Raw genomic sequence first — 18167 nt, forward strand, 5'->3', positions numbered from 1 at the left:
TTGATATTTGGTTGTAGGGGTACATGTATACACTTATAGTCTGTTATTAAGCTGATCATGTAAAGTGTAGTGAACTAACAAACGATAACTTAGGGTAATAAACGATCTAAGTTAATTTAATAACAATATCGTAAAACTTGTTAAATGTAGAAGACCAGATTCAAATAAAAATATAAGATAAAATGTAACTAGCTAATTACTTCACAATCGCACCGTAGCACGACCAGCAATCACTTGCCTCCATCCACCATTCAACACCCAACGGGATTCCACAGCGGCGACGCGCAGTTCCTTTCTTCATGATTCAAAGTATTAACTTAGAAATATTTTCACTTTTTAGTTCTGATTCTATTAGTAGCCACCAACAAGTTCTTTTCTCTGTAGTTTGCCACCCAGAATCATTTTCAGCAATGATGTTTAAACTGCCGCCAACCTGGTTTATGGTGTTCGGTTGACTGCGCTGATGAGGCTTCACGCCCTGAGACCTCGGACGAAGAAAGTTGGAACAGAGAAAGAAAGAGAAGGGCCAAAAAGATTTAATGCAGACGAAGGTGCGGTTTAATTAATTTAAATGAAATACATGAATGTAAGAGTGTACAATGTTGGCTCACCATCAACCATATCCCTTATCCGCAATAAGTATATGCAAAGAACATTCTCCAAAGACAATATTAGCACCTCCTAATATTAATTAAATATTTTAATGTTTTTCTATTACATACGAAAAAAAATTGCCGTTATTCAAGAAAAGAAAAACTTTTAGTATTATAAGTTTTAAACTTTTAAAATAGAACGGTTGAACATTCATGATGGTTAGTGTAAAAATATTTATACTATTATCTGGAAGTCTAGATATATATATATATCTTTTCTTAAGAAAATGACTGTAATGTTTTTACAAAAAATAATAAAATTACCATACATGTCAATTGGTGATTAGATGGCAAGGTTGTCAAGAACTATTTTCTAAAGAAAGTTAACAAAGTAATAAAAAAATACAAGGGTGGCGTTGGATTTAAATTTGTAATTTATATCAATTATTTATAATCTTAACTTCCAAACAAGGGAGATGAATGCACCACTCCCTCATTAAAACTCCCAAACAATTTAGGATTTAAAAAAGTAGAAAAAAAAAAAAACCCTTTTCACGACATCCTATTCCAAACTCTTCCCCATCACTACGAATAACTCGACTCCCATCCACTTAACCCCAGGAGTCTGATTTAAATTAGTAACCAGCAGATGAAGCCAGAACGCTATGCTCCTTTAAACGTTTCTGGAAATGAGTTAAACGAGTTTGTAACTGCATGATGCCAGCTGCCTTCTGAGACAGAATGGCATTTAGTTTTGCTATATAATCATCCAGCTGATTACCTGGTTTGTCTGCTTCAACCAAGAGGTTCATTTCCTGCATATGTAAAGCATATATTAATATGAAGCTACAACCTACACTGATAGTCACAACTCACAAGTTTCGAAGATTTTAAAAATGGCACAGTTGCGTAATGCGCATAAAATTTATAAAAACAATAAAATGTCAAAAGGAAAAACAGAGTCAATTTAATTACCTCTCTAACAATATTCATAGTCTCCTCTACTTGTTTCCGGTGAGCATTTACAAGGTCTTCTTCTTCCTGAAATCATGGTATATGCATTTACTCTAGGTTTTGCAAATATGAAAAGTCGTTTCCAGAATAGTATAATTTACCTGTAAGAGGGCATTCAAATCATCATCAGACTGTACTGCTTTAGGTTCAACTTTTGGGATGTCCTTCCATTTAATCTGGCCATTGGGGGGTTTCTTAAATCTGTCATCTGTTACACCATATGGCTCTATCTTTCCATTTTTCTTCCATGATGGTTTCACCTGTTCATAGTAATCTTCAGGAGGACTAAATTCATCCCCGTCTTTTTCTTCAGGCCATGTATCAGTTGTGCGATCCTCATACGTATATGTATTAACAGAAGACAAGGGAATAGAAATTGAATCTTTAACGTTGAAATTTGAAGATAAAACGTCCTTCTTAGAGTTGTTCCCTTTCGATAAGCTTTTTACCCTGAATTTTCATATATTTTGTGACAGTCAAATCAAAAAGCTTTCATTTGGAACATAACAGTGATTGCACAATGAATGAATGGTTTGCAGGGAAGTGGAAAATCAACGACATAAAATTATTGTTTGTTTGGTTGAAATGTCGTTGTTACCTGTCAGCATATCTTAATGTATTCAGAGTATGTTCACATGAACCGGAACTTGGTGATATGCAAGATATCATAACAGTGCGGGAATCACCAACAAACGAATCCCTTAGAACTTCAGTCAATTTACTGCCTCTGAATGGGATGTGTCCTTGGTCATTATCTAATGCTCTGATGCATTCCTTTAAGGCGAGCAAGCTCTTATTGATCTCAGCACCTTCTATTCTGCATTCCATATATTTTGGAACACCCGACCAAACAGACAAATTCATTAAGGCTGAGAAAAGAAAATCTAAGATATCATTAATATAGTTTGTCTTCAACAATATCACTTTAGCTACTCCGTGAGACATACCTTGTCTGTTTGTCATTATCTGTGGTATCTGCTCCACGTTCACTTCCAGCAAGATCTATGAAGGAGAGCTTCCCAACAACACGGGGAGGCTTGGATACATTTCCATCAACGGATCTCTTGATAGCAAGCTGAAGAATTGCATGTGACCGTGAAGACTCCTCGTTTGCACCTGTGGTGCCAGTACTTCTCGTGGCATTTCCTTGCTCAATCAGTTCCTTGATGGTCTCCACATCCGATACTTGGTACTCTTGCAAACCAACAATGCAAACTTGTTGCTTACCATCCTCCCTCATGCACAGTTTTCTGCAGAAGAACAATATTATTGGGATTGAAGATCCGAGCAAAGCTTGAAATTATTTGATTTGATGCTCCCAACAACTTGGATTTGATGATTGTAGCGATGAAGTGTTGATCTTGGAATTGAAATTGTTAGAATTGTAACTTTAGTGTTTTTAGGGTTGTAAGTTTTTATTTCTTTATCTTAGTTAAAGTTAGTAGTATTAAGAGCCTCGATTAAAATGTCTAGTTATTAGTTGATTAAAAAGACTAAAATCTCTTAAGCAATTTAATGAATGGAGTTCATCTATTTTAACCGATTAAAACAAATTTAATTGAATAAAATCACTAAAAATGTCACTTTTTAGTGATTTTAGCGGACTAAATTCACGTTTGGCTGATAAAAAAATCATGCAACTTCATTTGGCTTAGTTTTAGCGAACTAATGTATTTTAGTTGGCTAAAACTTTCAGATCTACAAAACTATAGTTCTTACTCTTCTGAAATACCATATAATTCAATTTAATCATCAATAACATTTGAAATTTTGAGAAACACTTTGTGTAAGAACTTTTGCATTCTGGACCATCTTGTGTTTTTCTCTTACCCTTATCTCATACAAATCGTAAGTACATTGATTTGATATAGTATGCTTTGGTTTCCGAAGGTTTCATTTGAGTTTTTCATCAGGAATTGATTGATTCAGAGACTGCTATTCATTAACTTGCAAAAAGTTTCTGAGGCTTGTGAAAAGATTAAGGCATCCCCCTATTGAACTCAACCTATAATTCTAACAAATATTACACCTAAAAAATATAGAGACCACGGGTGAATAAATGAAAGATCAATCAACTCACTTTCGGTCATTAAGGAGATCAAAAAGCTTCCCACCATATATTTCAAAGAAACTCACAAACAACTGAAATCCCTGACTCCTGTACGTATGATGCATCAATCTCAAGATGTCCCTTGATGCTTTAAGAGGCAGTGGCTTCATTGTGTAAGTTTTTCCACTTCCTACACAAGAAGAAAATTATGTATTGAAGTTCACAAATGATACACTAATATAAAATGGCAGTAATAGTGCAAGCAAACAAAGTCACTTCTGCTTAAATTAACACCCATTAAGTATCAAAATTTCTGTTCAATATAAAAGTGTAGACATAACGTGACCATTTGAGAATATCTATCAGATTACTAATTACTTTAAACTACAACTTATTAACTATTCAAATAGAGGACCACCTACAGTTGTAAGAGAAAAAGAAGTCAATAAAAGGAGATTTAAACTCTCTTGGTAAATTGGAACACACATAATTAATCAAATTTGAGAAGCTGCTATCACCTGTTTGACCATACGCAAAGCAAGTTGCCTTAGTGCGTTGAAATATTATTGGAACTATGGGCTCCACTGTTTCACGATACACCTAACCAAGTCCAAAGGTTAAAAATAAAGTTAAATAAGTGGGCTATGTATTTGTACATTTATTCTTTCAACTAAAAACTTAATTGCATTATAGCTAGTTACCTCATCATTTGTAACCTCTTCATTCAAAACAGCATCAAAAACAAACTCATGCTTCTCAACATACTGAGTTAGATCAACCTGTAAAGCATTTAAATTTTAAAATGTTCAAATGAAAACATTTACTATAATATAGCAGCCAAAAACTAATCATATGCACAAGTTTGTGAAAAATAAACGGATAGATAAAGCTTGAACAATTTTCTATGAATAAACACTGACAATTACAGTCTGTGGAATTTACACTTAACAACATTGTTTGTCTTTCTAGTAGACCATATTCATACCAAGCATTCCAAGTTCACCAAGAGAAAGATTTTGAAATATCAACGAAATATTTAATAGGCAACATCATTCTCTATTTCATCGTTCTCACAAATCATTCAAAACTGCTTGATCAAATATTTTTCAACATAAAAGACAATTAAAATATCCAATTTTTCAATACCCCGGAATTCCATTGCCTACTACACTCACCTTAAGTTTGGTCTCGTGCACGGTTAAAGAATTTGAAACTGTGTCTATAATATCCTCCTCGTGCTTAGCTGTCTCCTTCTTATTTAGCGGTCTCTTGCGAACCTGCATAGAGTAGCAAGTTACCAACTCAGAACAAAAACAAAATTCAAGCAAAGACAAATTCCAACGTCCATTCTCAAATACCACGACAAATGCAGTATTCAAGCAAGAGCCTCCAAACTCATTATAGCAAACAGTCAACATTTTCTGTCTCATCTTTCTTTATTGCATTGTCTATTATATCAATTTGTCGATATAATGTATTGCACTGATAACATTTATCATTGAATATTGAGATACGCAAAACAATAACATACCACGACTTTAATCTTAGCTACATTGCTAGACTTCAGATTCTCTGCAGCAACAAGACTATTGTAGACGTTGTTATCAGTAGCACGAGCTCTGGCAGTTTGTTTGCCGATAATGTAAGGCTCGGAATCATACGCGTTCGAGGACGGAATCTACCAAATCACAAGCAAATGATTCAAACAAAACCGAACAAAAACATTCAACGATAACTAAAACGAAACAAAAATCAATAAACCTGAGGAAGAAGCTCTGTATCGAAGGAATGGATATCCAAGAGGCCAGGGCTGAAATCGTGAGGAGAATCGTCCTCGTCACCGTTTTTCTTGACAGCATAACTACGAGGAGGCGTTAACGGATCCATAGAATACTCACTGAAGCTCTTCTGCACGCTGTTCCGGTACATTCTGCCTCCGCCACCGTACAGATTGTAGTCCTGCAAGCCAAAACGGATCGCAATTCAGAAATCAGCTTCCACTGCAAGGAGGACTGGTGGTTGTTGCGAACAATAAATGCATTCAATCATTCATCATTAGGAATATTAAATTTGGAGTGAAGTTGTTGAACGTTAGGGTAAACAACACGAAAAAACGGAAACAGGAACAGTGAAAAACCTGAAGAGGAGGAATGTGATTGGAGGAGGAGTTGAACCACTTGGAAGAAGCATCGAGATAGTGCTCGGAGTGCTGGCGGTTATGGTGCACCCCCGTCGCACCGGATCTCTGGCCCTGTCTGTTCATGTTTTTGATGAGATGAGAAACTTGGACGAGGAGCGTAGTGTAGAGTGGAACCCAAGAATGATATATAAGGTAAATAGGACCCAATGCGGTGAGTGGAGAACAAACTAAACAGCCTTTGAATATTTTTGAATTGAATCCGGAAGACGAAGGTGAGGCACGTGTGGAACGTTGAAACGACGACGTATAGCTGGGTCCGTGGAGTGTGTTCTTTTCTTTTTCTTTAAGTTGTCCTATCATCGCCCACCGTCTCGCACGTGGGTGGGGCCCGCCGCGGCTTTTCTCTTTGTTTATCGTTGCGCGCTTGGCTCCTTCGCATTCAAAAATGCTGCCACCTTTCGGGGCTTTCTCGATCCTGCCACGTGTCCATTTTTTTTGTTATGTGTGAAAAAGGGGTCGGATTTGGATCATAATGGGCTGCGTTAAAAGACCACGTTTCTGGGCTTTCTCTCCGCCTGTTTGGGTGGCTGTCTGCCTTTTTAATGTGGTGGTGGGTTGGGTTAGGTGTACCAAAAATTTGTACTTCTTTGAATTATGCATATATTTTACAATAATTTAAAATATATACATAAATTAGGAAATTACTTTTCTAAATTTCATATTGGAACGCAATTAAGGTATTTAAAACTATAAATATATAAACACTTTTTACTTTTCCAACACCCTCACAAAGTGCATGAAGAAATAATGCGTGTGCAAAAAGTAATTACCTAATAATAATGACCAAATTAATTCCATAACTATAGTGGGCCTATCCAGTATAAAAGCCCAAATAGTTAGTTGTATTTAGTAATATCTATGACAAAGAGTGAAGAAGAAATTAGGGTTAAATATATTTTTATTTCTCAAATTTTTATAAAATTTGAATAATTTTTTCTTCAAAATTTAAGCTTAATTTAGTTTTCAATTTTAGAATTGTATAAATTTAATTTTTTTAACTAAATATTGTTAAGTTTATTTGACATTTTGACATTTTTTAAATATATTTTATGATAGTTAAATAAAATTAAAATAAAAATATATCAATCAATATAAACAATTTAAATATTATCATGAATGATGAGATATATTTGAAACGTTAACTTAACTTGATAAAATTTGGATAAAAATACTAAATTCACGTGATTCTACAAGATTAAATTTGGTAAAAATTTAAAAAATGGACACTAATTTCAATTTATTCTAAAATTAAAGGATAAAAATATATTTAACCTAAAAAATTATTTATAAAATTTAACCTGTCTATTAACAAATGTGGATAAAAAGAAAATAATGAATTCTGAAATGCTTAGATGAACTTTTTTTTCCTTCCATTATCCATTAGTTAGCGGAATCTATTTTATTACGTACAGAGTATCTGTGAATTACATCTTGCAATGGGTTATGTCGGTGGTTTTTACCTAAAATGGCGTTTCTCCTAAATAGTTTCTTTGGTATGAATACTTGGGTTGCGAAACAGTAATCTGAGCGCAACTTCATACGCAGAGAATATGGCTCCATTTACTATGAAAGCTCTGGCAACTGTAGTTCCTAAACCCCGCCACAGCACACTGTATCCTTCTTCTTTAACACTCTTTCTGAAACAATCTACGATGCCTTTGTACTTGAGAGAAGAGGGTGTTTGAGCCTGCAATCTACTCTTCACAACATCCAAAGGGTAGCAACTGATCCAACTAGTCACGCCTGCAGATCCTCCCGCTACTAACATAGTCTGCAAACTTTCTTCACCACTTTTTCTGCAACCAGGGTGGAGTCGTTCCCTCATGTATTCGTATGTCCAGAAGTATAAACCATGAGAGGGTCCATCTCTTAACACAGTCACACCAAGTCCTCGATAAATGCCTCGAAGGCCTTCTTTTCTCCAAATGTGTTTCGCCAGCCTTATAGGACCCTTTATGGATTCTGCCATCTGGCTTTCTTTTTGCATCTGAAGTCGAATTTTTATCAGCTCCACAGGGGAAAGTAACAGACTTTGAAGTGCTCCTGTGCCAGTTCCTCCTAATGCAACACCCTTGTAGGATGCAGGGTCTTTAGGAGATACAGATAAGTCACACGCCCTTGACAGAACCGCGTACGTTTGGAAAACCATTGCATTCTGCCACCGTGAAATGATCGATTAGAAGTGAAAAGACAAATAAAGGAAACAATGATGAACAGTGTAAGTGTGTCGAGATTTGACATCATGTGGAGATGGAAAATCGTTGCTGAATCTTTATGTCACAACATAGTAAAACCGTAGATAGTTGTCTAAATTGTTCACTGTCTTGAAAATTTACTTCAATATTGACCCAGTTGGATAAACATTCTGATTCACACAATCCGAAGCCGAAAATTTAGTTCAATATTGACCCAGTTGGATAAACATTGTGATTCACACGTCAAAAACCTAAACTCCTTATCTAATAATGATTATTGAATGATTCAAGAGGAGAAGGAAAAGGAAAATGATTCATGTACAATTCTATCTCTATCGGAAAGCAAGATTGTTATAATTATAAAATTAAAAGCCGTGGGAAAGTGAGTCTCAAAAGGAAATGAATTGCGGGCTCGTGAATCTTTATATTCCTTAAAAAAGAAAAAAAAAAACACCAAGTGATATTATAGTATATTCCTCTGACCAGAGTTGTCGGTCATAGGTTTTTATCCTATTTCTGTGATCGGAATAAGAGAAGTTGGAATCCTACGGCGTACCAAAACTGTAAAATTGAAAACTACATTAATTCCACTGCAATTTATGAGCATCTGAATGAAATTTTATGCGCGTAAAAGAGAGAAAAACAGAGTAGAGAAAGTTGATGAATGAGATAAAAGAAAAAAAAAAAACCTGAAAAGTAACGGTGGCTAATGGTGCGGCCATGCCACGGTACAAAGAACATGTTCCTTCCCTTAACACCATGTGCTTAAAGATGGTGACAGCAGAGCCATTTTTTGTGTTCTGTAATTTGATTCGGAGAGTGTCAAGTGGATAACCTGCAAATATACCTGCGATGCCTCCGAAGCCACCTGCTACAAACTCTCTTCCCGAACTGCTTGCAAGAAATTCTGACCAAAATTCCATGATCTTCTCCTCTCATTCCTCAAATCACGTTCTCAAAACCACGTAGCCACTTCCGAATGAAACAACATTAAATAATACTACTAAACTATTCTGGTTTTGTGTTTGAGGTATGTCTAAAGCTCGATTTTTTCTTTGGTTTGGCAAACCCGAAATATGTAATCAAGTTTGTGATGGGAACTTTTTCACCTTCTTATTCTTGTGAGATGGAAAAGTAACAGAGAACTTGGACCTCACCTTTGAGCAGAGACCAAAACAAATGCCACCGGTGACAACTTTGTTTGCTATTTTTGTAGGGCAAGAAAAGTGTCCAACCAATCAATCTACGCACGTTACCAATACGTATTTTACACGTGGAAAAAATTTAATCGTGGCCATGTTCGCCAACTTTTTGAAATTGTTTATTGATCATTGAGGAAATTTAGTTTTTGGGGTGATTCAAGTTATTAAGCAAATACCAATGCATTAATCTCGCGTGCAACTTCTAGAATCTAGTGCATGTTCCATGAACGCAGCCTTCTCTGAAAATTTGAATCCACTACGAAGAAGAGCACAATCTGATCGACAGCATAAAAATTGTTAAACTCAGCATCTACTGTGGAATGTGCATTAAGTCGGTTATGTGTAACCAAAATTATACTAAATAATTAAATTTTGACAATTTTGTCAAATGAGTTATCATCTTTTAAATAACTTTTATTTTTTATTTTTTATTTTTTTATTTTTTTATATTTTAAATCTATTCAAAATATATTAATTCATGGTAAGAAAAAATTATAAAAAAATTAATTGTTATGTATCATTATCATAGATAATATGGTTATGTTATGATCGATTATTGTATTTCAGAAATTGCTCATTTTTAAAGTTTAAAATTCTATCATGGTTTTTTTTTTAAATATTTTAAAAATTTAATTTAAATATATTTTTTTCTGGATTCAGATTTTAAATAATGCAGAATTTATATACAAAAAGAAATTTCAATCAAAGTTAAATATAATTTATTTCATCTTTTCAGTTGGGAGAAATAAGACAATGTTATAACTTTTTGGTTTATTTTTCTTATTTTAAACTTTAACATATTTTTATCTTTAAATTTTATATATCTAATTTTGATGGGAATGAAACTCTTTATTTTAGCTATAATTTTAATTATTAGATTATACACTTACACTTAGGTTAAACATTATAGTTACAGCATAATTTTTTTTAATCAATAGTGAATGTGTTCAGACATTGTAATTTAATTATAACTTAATTTATGAGATCGACAAAAAATTTACCTCTTAAATAGTTAGCTTTAAAAGAAGTTGAATAAAGTTTATAAAACATTTTGAAAAAAACATTTTATAATAAGATGCCTATTAGATACAAAGAATAATAAATGAATCACAAAGTATCACAATTTGTTACTTAATCTTATGTTGTATATGCAAACCACTTTTGATTATCTTTTTATTTTTACCCCTTAGATAAACCACTTTTAACTTTCTAAAGTTTTATAAATTTGTTACTTACTTATGGCTTAATCTAAAAGTTGTCTATAGATATATTACACGAAAAACTCTAAATCGTTAGAACATGATCTACACACTTGTAAGAAAGATTATTCCATCTCTATGTATATAGTAAAGTAGACAATATATTAATATTGCATTAAGAAACTTTACACACACTTTTGCATGCAAAATAATAAGTTCACACTAAAAAGATTTTATCTACGAACAAAATTTATATGTAATATCTAAAATTTATATCTAATTAGATATTATTTACGGATTACATAGGAAAACAAATATACAGGTAAATTCGACTTTGGAAAATATACATTTAAAAAAAAATTATATATAACTTTACATACAAATTTTTTGATAAGTATTAGAATTTGTATGTAAATTACACATATATTATTTTGTATGTAATTTAAGAGATGTTCAAAATGGACTGAACGAACACGAGAAGGATTCGATAAAAGTTTTGTTATACTTTTGTTATACTTTTGAAAAAAGTTTAATTAAAATTAATATGTAAAATTTGTATGAAAGTTATATTTTTATTTATATACGAATTTTACAAGACGAGAGAATAACTTATTTATTATTATATATGAAAATAATTTGTAGATAATCAGACTTTTTATGTGGAATAAAACGTGTATGTAAAGCTTAATTTATATACAAATTTTAAATTTTAATCTGTAATTATAGAATTATCTATAGGTAATTTTGATTTTTTTTTAGTATCACTTGTAATGACTTAGACTTAGTAGTCATTTTTAAATGTGAATGTTTTTTTATATGTGTATAGTAAAAGAATGTTGGAACTTGAGTGCAGATAATTTGTTCTTCTGTCAACGCTTTACCATATAATTATCTTTTATTTAACTTTTTTTTTTAAATTTAATTTGGTATGTGTAAGATAACTTTTTTTTTTTTGGAAATTCCTTCACAATACTCACACCAAATTAAACATACAATCTAAGAGAGCATCGATAAAGTTTGTGAAAATTTTTACTTAAAACATAGATAATGAAATTAGCCAGACGTTTTATACTTCTTAAGTTTTTCAATTTTCTTTTTTGTGTAGACATAATTACTTTATAAAATTAAAAATAATATTTTAATTTATTTTGTTGACAATATTTCATAAAAATACATGAATTTAAAGAATAATACAATTTTAATACAATTTATATTTTCTTAACCCAAAACGAGGGGACGGACACCTTTATCGTACCATCACTTCTCACCACACCATCTTGTCTAATTTTTTCAACCAAAACGTGAATAATAACTCAAATTTCTCTGCTTCTTTTTATTTATTTTTTTCATCCGTGGATCTAAAGAAAACAAAAGAGAAACACAAGTGTCATTCTTGCCGGAAAAAAAAAACTTAAAGTGATCCATTTTGTGTGATTAAAAACAAATAAATTAATATAATTTGGTGGAAGAAATTATAATAAATTATATATATTTTTCTTTATTAAATAGAAATTGGGGGAAAATAGAGAAAAATGTAAAATAGGTCGAGCCACGAAAACCGACTTAACGTTATTGAAAAGAGGAAATAGGAGGCGGAGAAAGAGAGAGAGAAAGAAGGGAAGGATTTGGATTAGGTGTTGCGCAGCCGCAGACATGGCCATGGCTTTGGTCAGCCTCAACACCCTTCTCACACCGCCTTCTTCTTCTTCTTCTTCTTCGGCTTCGTCTTCTTCATCGTTTTCTTCTCCTAAACCTTCTTCTTCTTCTTCTAACTTTGCATCACCTTTCATAGTTGGTTTTCGCTCTCTCACACCAGTTCCTCGCTTTCGGAGGCACCTCGTACGTATGGCTCCCGAAGAGGAAAAAATGACTCGCCGTTCACCTCTCGATTTCCCAATCGTAGGTTTTTTCTAACGATGTCAATTCTATTTTTTCTTTTATGTTTATTTTCAAAACAAAAAAAATCTGTTATCGGCTGCGAATTTGGATTAGGGCAGTGTATCTAGCGTTAACAGTGTAAACTTTCAATTCATGTACTCTGAAATCTGTATTGCTTCGATTCTTCCTTGGAGGATAAATTATATACTTCTAAGTGCAACTCCTTGCTTCTAATCGAACTCAATTAGTCTTGGTTCCGGATAGATGCGATGTTAGTTTCTCGAAAATTTTCAAAGTGCCAAATCATATCTTCGATTGAGAAGCTAATGGTTGAAATTGTTTTGCAAATAATGTCATGTGTGATAAAATTTGTATGTTGTGTACTTAAGAGATGGCAATCTTATATTTGTTGGTGAATTAGGGCTAATTTGGCAAGTGCCGCTATTTTCTGATGCATACCTTAAGTAAATGCTGTATATGATGTTTCACAGTAAGCGCCGCCTTTACACGTATATCTTCGAATGAAGATATATAGAGGGCATTAAGGACTTTGTCTAGGTAGTGAACAATTGTCACACTCCTCTTTCTGGAGTTTGTTTTGTGCCTTTTGAGAGTATATTCAGATTCGAGTAATGTTAGGTTTTGTAGGATTTTTAACCCTCTTTTTTTCTTTTTTTTTCTGAATTTGTGGGCACTTGATGCATATGGTGATAGTTTTGTAATATGCTGACAGGAGTGGGAGAGGCCTAAGCCTGGACGAAGACCAGATATATTCCCTCAGTTTAGTCCTATGAAGACACCTTTGCCGCCTCCAATGCCTGCAGATCCACCAGAAGAGGATGAAGAGGAGGAAGAAAAGAAAGAGGAAGAGGAAGAGCCTGAAAAGGAGGAGCCAGATAAGCCAGAAAAACCAGAAAAACCAGAGAAGCCAATCGGGTATATATAAATAACTAGTCATGATTTCTCCAGTTATTCTTGATATGTCAAAGCGGACTGCAGAATGCTCAAGTTAATGTAGGGTATTACATGAATGCCTATAGCATTAGATGTTTTAGCGTTCTTCAAGTATTTCTAGACGCCATGTGTCCTTATATGAGTTAGGTCATGCAAGTGCTTTCAACACCCAGAAATAAGAAACAACAATTTTGTGCTACGGATATATTTTTAGGCAGTATTTCCTTGATCCATTCTTTTGCACCTATACCATCATTTTGGTGGACTTGATTTTTTGTTTAAAGCAACTTTGGATTTGATCGAGTTATTCATCATGCATTGATTGGAAGATGGAGTTTTTTTTAAAGGAGATTTTAAGCTACCCTAGATGATAATCACATATTACATTATTTCCTTTGAGTGATTAGGTCATCTGGTTAATGATTAGCATTAATATCAAAGAGTTAATTAAATCGGTTGAGTGGTTAAATTGACGATTGGTGTAATGCATATTCGGTAAGAAAGCCTGCCAGATTTCACTTGGTGCAACCGTTGTTTTTGTGTTTCCAGATGAAACCTGGCTCTGGTTTTTTTGCAGGCGAATTCAGTTGTAAGCATAATATTTTTCTGAAATGGCGTGTGATGGAAATTTGAAAAATTGTTTGTGGCAAGAGTTATGGCAAAGTAACTCGCTAACAAGAGTTGGTTTCAGCTGTCTTTGTCTATCATCCACATTTTTATCTTTGTCAGTCTACTCTTCCATTTCTACCAACTAGGTCAGGTGTTTAGAACTTAACCACAACAATTAAAAAATAATAAGTGAAATCTGATTGAAAAATTGTTAATTAAAATTGAATGGATCGGTTTGATTTTTGTTTTCTTAAAACCGAATGGACCGAATGGTTCTTTTATAGTGACACTTCCGAATTGATAGCATGAATAAGTTAAAATCTATAATAATATATAAAGGGGATTTTTCTTTTTGTGTCCATTTTTCAAAATACCGATTTTACCCTTTAAATATAATAATTTATTAAATTTTTAAAAATTGACCATTATTTTTACAAACTTTTTATAAAATTAAATGTTTATGCTTCTTCTCTTTTTTTTTATTTATCAATGGTTATTCTTTTATTTATTCTGATATATTTTACTTTATTTTTAATAAATATAATTTTAATATATATATATATATATATATATATATATATATATATATATATGCTCTTGGCTACGCCATCTCTAGTCCCCAAATGAAACCCACTGTGCTCATACTTCAACTTGTTAATTATTTAAATAAATATATGAAAGGTATATGAAAGAAATTAGAGTATGTTTAATAAGTATGTAAAAAGTTTGTTGAGATTATTTAATATTTATACAACATATAATATAATTACAACTTTTTATTTTTTTCATTTGCTGTATTTATATTTTATTCTATTTTTTTTACTGATAGAAAAGAAAGCTACTAATGACAATATTTAATTATAATAAAGAATAAAATTAAACTATAAATCATAGTATAATATTGGACCATTCTGTTAAAAAGGTAAGAATAATTACCAAAAAAAACCATTACTACTGAGAGAAAAAAAAAACTAATAAATCATTGAAGAATAATACAAAATGAAAAACAAGATTTTATGTACATATTAAAAGTTTATTTCAAAAAATATATACTCAAACCGACACTAAACTACACATTAACGGTATAACCTGGTCAAAGAGTTGAATTTAATTTGTAAAACAATTTCTAATAACTTATCATTTACATAACTTTACGCCGACAATTCTTCAATTAATTCAGACAGTTCTATATCATTAAATATAAAAAGCATACGCATCATTAAATATATCTTTCAATATATTTTCCATTTTAACAAATTTTACGAACTATGCAAATGAAACTCGGCCTCATCTGCTTATCATGTGCTGAGCTAAGCAGTAGAAACCAAAGACCATTCGTTTATCTTTAAAATCAATAGTTGTTCGGTATAGTAGAATAAATAATTAAAAGTTGAATGCCATGCCATTATTATAACTCAAACAAGTATATGCCAAACCCACAACACTAAGAAATGGATGTAACAATCAGAACCCACGAAGACAATTAAGTTAGCCACCAACAAGTAATTTGTTGCAGCTTACATCAGACATACGTCAGTTCATACGGTACTAACATTAGCAATAAAGTAGGCCACAATAAGAGAGAAGTTCTTATGGTAGCAACTGTAATTACAGAGCTCAATATTGCATGCATGCAATAATTATAAAAACACCTTATTTCTTTCCACTTTTCTTGAGCCCAGAACCTCCAAAACTTCCCTTCTGTTGCGCCTTGGCTTTCAACTCCTTTAGCGCCTGTTCAGTGCAAGTAACAGGGTTACTAAGAAAAGGATGTTAAAAAGATCACAATAATGTAGTATGTACAACAGAGTTACAATTCAGTGTCTAACCTTCTCCTCTTCCTTTTTCTTCTGAATGTTGGCCATGTCAACCTACAAAATACAGACAAAATTTATGGCAAGATCATAACCAAATTCATCGACACAATCAACATGAATAAATCATATATTAAAATTATGGTACACAATCAGGTAGAACCGTTTGCCTAACGTAATTGAAGAAAATGATGATCTTGATGATATGCACGTTGAATTAGGTCACCAAGAAATTGGTAGAGTGGTTACAAAACAGAAATGAAAGCATTGCAAAAGGCAAATGATGCCTTCAGACTTCGTCAGGTCCTGTTTCTAAAGTCTAGAGTTCCAGATCATACATCTCTGATATTTACCATACCCCTTCGATTTAATTCTGTTACGCAGACCATACATGTTACTACTGTCTGTTGAACAGTTGTTTTAAAGAGCATTAATTCCTACATGCTCCTCGTACCCTTTCTAACATATAACTATTTATGTTTAACTGTCTGCCTAATATCATCAACATGCTCATAATACAAAAGACTTGAATCACATTACTTCAAACAGAAAGAAAGTGCAAAGGGAAAGTATAAAATTATATCTCTTTTTCGTCACAATCCTACAAAACATGTACTTCCTAGAGTGACCCAGTTGGTCAATTCTATTTGCTTCTGCAAAAGCAACAAGGAAACAATAAAACAAACGGGTAACGAGACAGAAAATGAAAGCACGGATGAAAACAAACCGCAGTGCATACAAGGAATAAGAGAGCAGAGTTACCACAAGCTAAAAACATGACAAATTACTGTTAGGCTTAATTATTTTTTATTAAGCTATAAATTTGGTATTTGATTTGACTTCCTATTGAAGATTTCCCCTATTGAGTAATTGATTTTTTTGTTGTTGTCATCAACTTGGGTGCTTCGATCCAATTCCTCCAACTCACCAATCAACCCAGTCTTCAAGAGAGAAATAACAAGTTGACCACCGAAACGGAGAAAATTGGAGAGGAAATATGCGATATGATGGATAAATAGGACGAAAAGACATAATAATCGGTCCCGGTCGTGTAGTTGAGAGCAAGTTTATAATTTATAATTTTCTGATCATTCAATCGATTTCGAAACAGTTCAAGTAATAGTAATATATATAATAACAGAATTTGCATCAAACCTTTGAAAAAGTTGATTATGAAAACACCCAACAATCCAACCAAAGCATAAAGATAACAATCATCCGTTCTCTCTTCCTTAAACATATTAACAATCATCAAACCAACGTGCATCAACCTTAGAAAATCTAATCATTGATGACACCAAATTTAAAACATATATATATAAAAAAAAAATCTAAAAAATGGGTTGAATGAAATACCTCGTCGTAATCCTTCTTATCAGACTTGGGCTTCTTCAAAGGCTTAGCTTTTCCACCTTAACGAACAAAAGAAAGAAAAAAAAAATCGATCAGGTTAATATTTACCAACAGATCTGAATTTGAGGATTCAAATCAATGAAACCATCGAAATCAGGAATTTGAACGAAGGAAAAAAGACGAGGAATTATACCTTGCTTGGTCGACATGGTTGCGTTGCGGAGTTAGGGTTAGGTCTGGACACAAAAACGACAATGAAAAGGAACAAAACACGAAACTACGCGACCTTACCCTCGCCTCAACAATGATTCGTCGCCACATTGAATTGCTTATATAGGGTAATATATTATATATTATTAGGATAATCGCAACCGAATAAGCCACGGTTACTGTAATTTAAATCAATTTTTCTTGTTCTCTCGTTTTTTTGTATTTAGTTTTTAAAAATAGCATTCTAATTCCTATTTATAATTAATAGAGTAATATTTTTAACCGTATTTATTTAGTTTTATTATATCATATTTATTCAATCAAAATCATATTTAGTTTAAATTCAATAATGGCATATAGTGTATTACATTAAGACTTTACTCTTTTAAAGTGTGAAAAAGATAAAGGGAAAATTCATCAAAATAACAACAACTTTTAATTTTTCAATTAAAATTATAGAATGAAATAGAAATATGAATTACAAAAATCAATGTTCTAATCATGATTACTATAAGATTTTTTAAATATGTGTATACTTTTATTAATTTTGTATATCATTATTATTATAACTTATTATCTATCATCTCTCTTCAATCTAGTTAACATGATGTCTTTATAATTAGGAAGTAAATGCTTATGTTTCGTTTGGATGAATGGATAAGGAACATGAGAGAATTAAAAATTAAAAATAAAAATTAAGGTTTTTAAATTTAATACAAGAAAATAAGAAAGATGATAAATACGTGAAAGGTTTCTAATATTTTTTTTTAAATTACACTAATTTGAAACATATTTGAAAAACAAAATATGGGTATATGCGATTTTTTCAGTCATGAAACTAAGTTAACTGTTTTTCTTTAACGAGTCTCCTACGTATAAAATAGACGTAGAGATAA

General features: G+C 32.4%; 3 protein-coding genes and 1 long non-coding RNA gene across 4 annotated transcripts; 1 reads left to right on the forward strand and 3 right to left on the reverse strand.

Annotated features, from left to right (window-relative positions):
* Positions 1–1009: 1009 nt before the first annotated feature.
* Positions 1010–6030, reverse strand: LOC114165665 (kinesin-like protein KIN-13B). The gene is made up of 12 exons (XM_028050234.2): positions 5795–6030; positions 5419–5616; positions 5189–5335; positions 4833–4934; positions 4359–4436; positions 4176–4257; positions 3688–3847; positions 2555–2857; positions 2206–2424; positions 1709–2057; positions 1569–1634; positions 1010–1408 (listed from the first exon to the last, which is right to left on the reverse strand). Exons 1-12 carry the CDS (start codon positions 5918–5920, stop codon positions 1229–1231), a joined length of 2010 nt encoding a protein of 669 aa, XP_027906035.2. The 5' UTR covers positions 5921–6030; the 3' UTR covers positions 1010–1228.
* A 1146-nt stretch (positions 6031–7176) lies between these two features.
* On the reverse strand, positions 7177–9232 carry LOC114166491 (mitochondrial arginine transporter BAC2-like). Its single transcript, XM_028051230.2, has 2 exons — positions 8742–9232; positions 7177–8012 (listed from the first exon to the last, which is right to left on the reverse strand). Exons 1-2 carry the CDS (start codon positions 8973–8975, stop codon positions 7335–7337), a joined length of 912 nt encoding a protein of 303 aa, XP_027907031.1. The 5' UTR covers positions 8976–9232; the 3' UTR covers positions 7177–7334.
* Positions 9233–12012: 2780 nt separating this feature from the next.
* Positions 12013–13484, forward strand: LOC114166022 (uncharacterized). Its single transcript, XM_028050674.2, has 2 exons — positions 12013–12352; positions 13065–13484. Exons 1-2 carry the CDS (start codon positions 12107–12109, stop codon positions 13275–13277), a joined length of 459 nt encoding a protein of 152 aa, XP_027906475.1. The 5' UTR covers positions 12013–12106; the 3' UTR covers positions 13278–13484.
* A 2248-nt stretch (positions 13485–15732) lies between these two features.
* Positions 15733–17123, reverse strand: LOC114167451 (uncharacterized). Its single transcript, XR_003600227.2, has 2 exons — positions 17065–17123; positions 15733–15765 (listed from the first exon to the last, which is right to left on the reverse strand). It is a non-coding gene; the product is annotated as an uncharacterized LOC114167451 (long non-coding RNA).
* Between the last annotated feature and the right edge of the window lie 1044 nt (positions 17124–18167).

The sequence above is a fragment of the Vigna unguiculata genome, chromosome 10 (genome assembly GCF_037176805.1).
Source record: "Vigna unguiculata cultivar grain cowpea cultivar isolate G323 ecotype 2 chromosome 10, ASM3717680v1, whole genome shotgun sequence".
In the NCBI taxonomy this organism is placed as follows: Eukaryota; Viridiplantae; Streptophyta; class Magnoliopsida; order Fabales; family Fabaceae; genus Vigna; species Vigna unguiculata.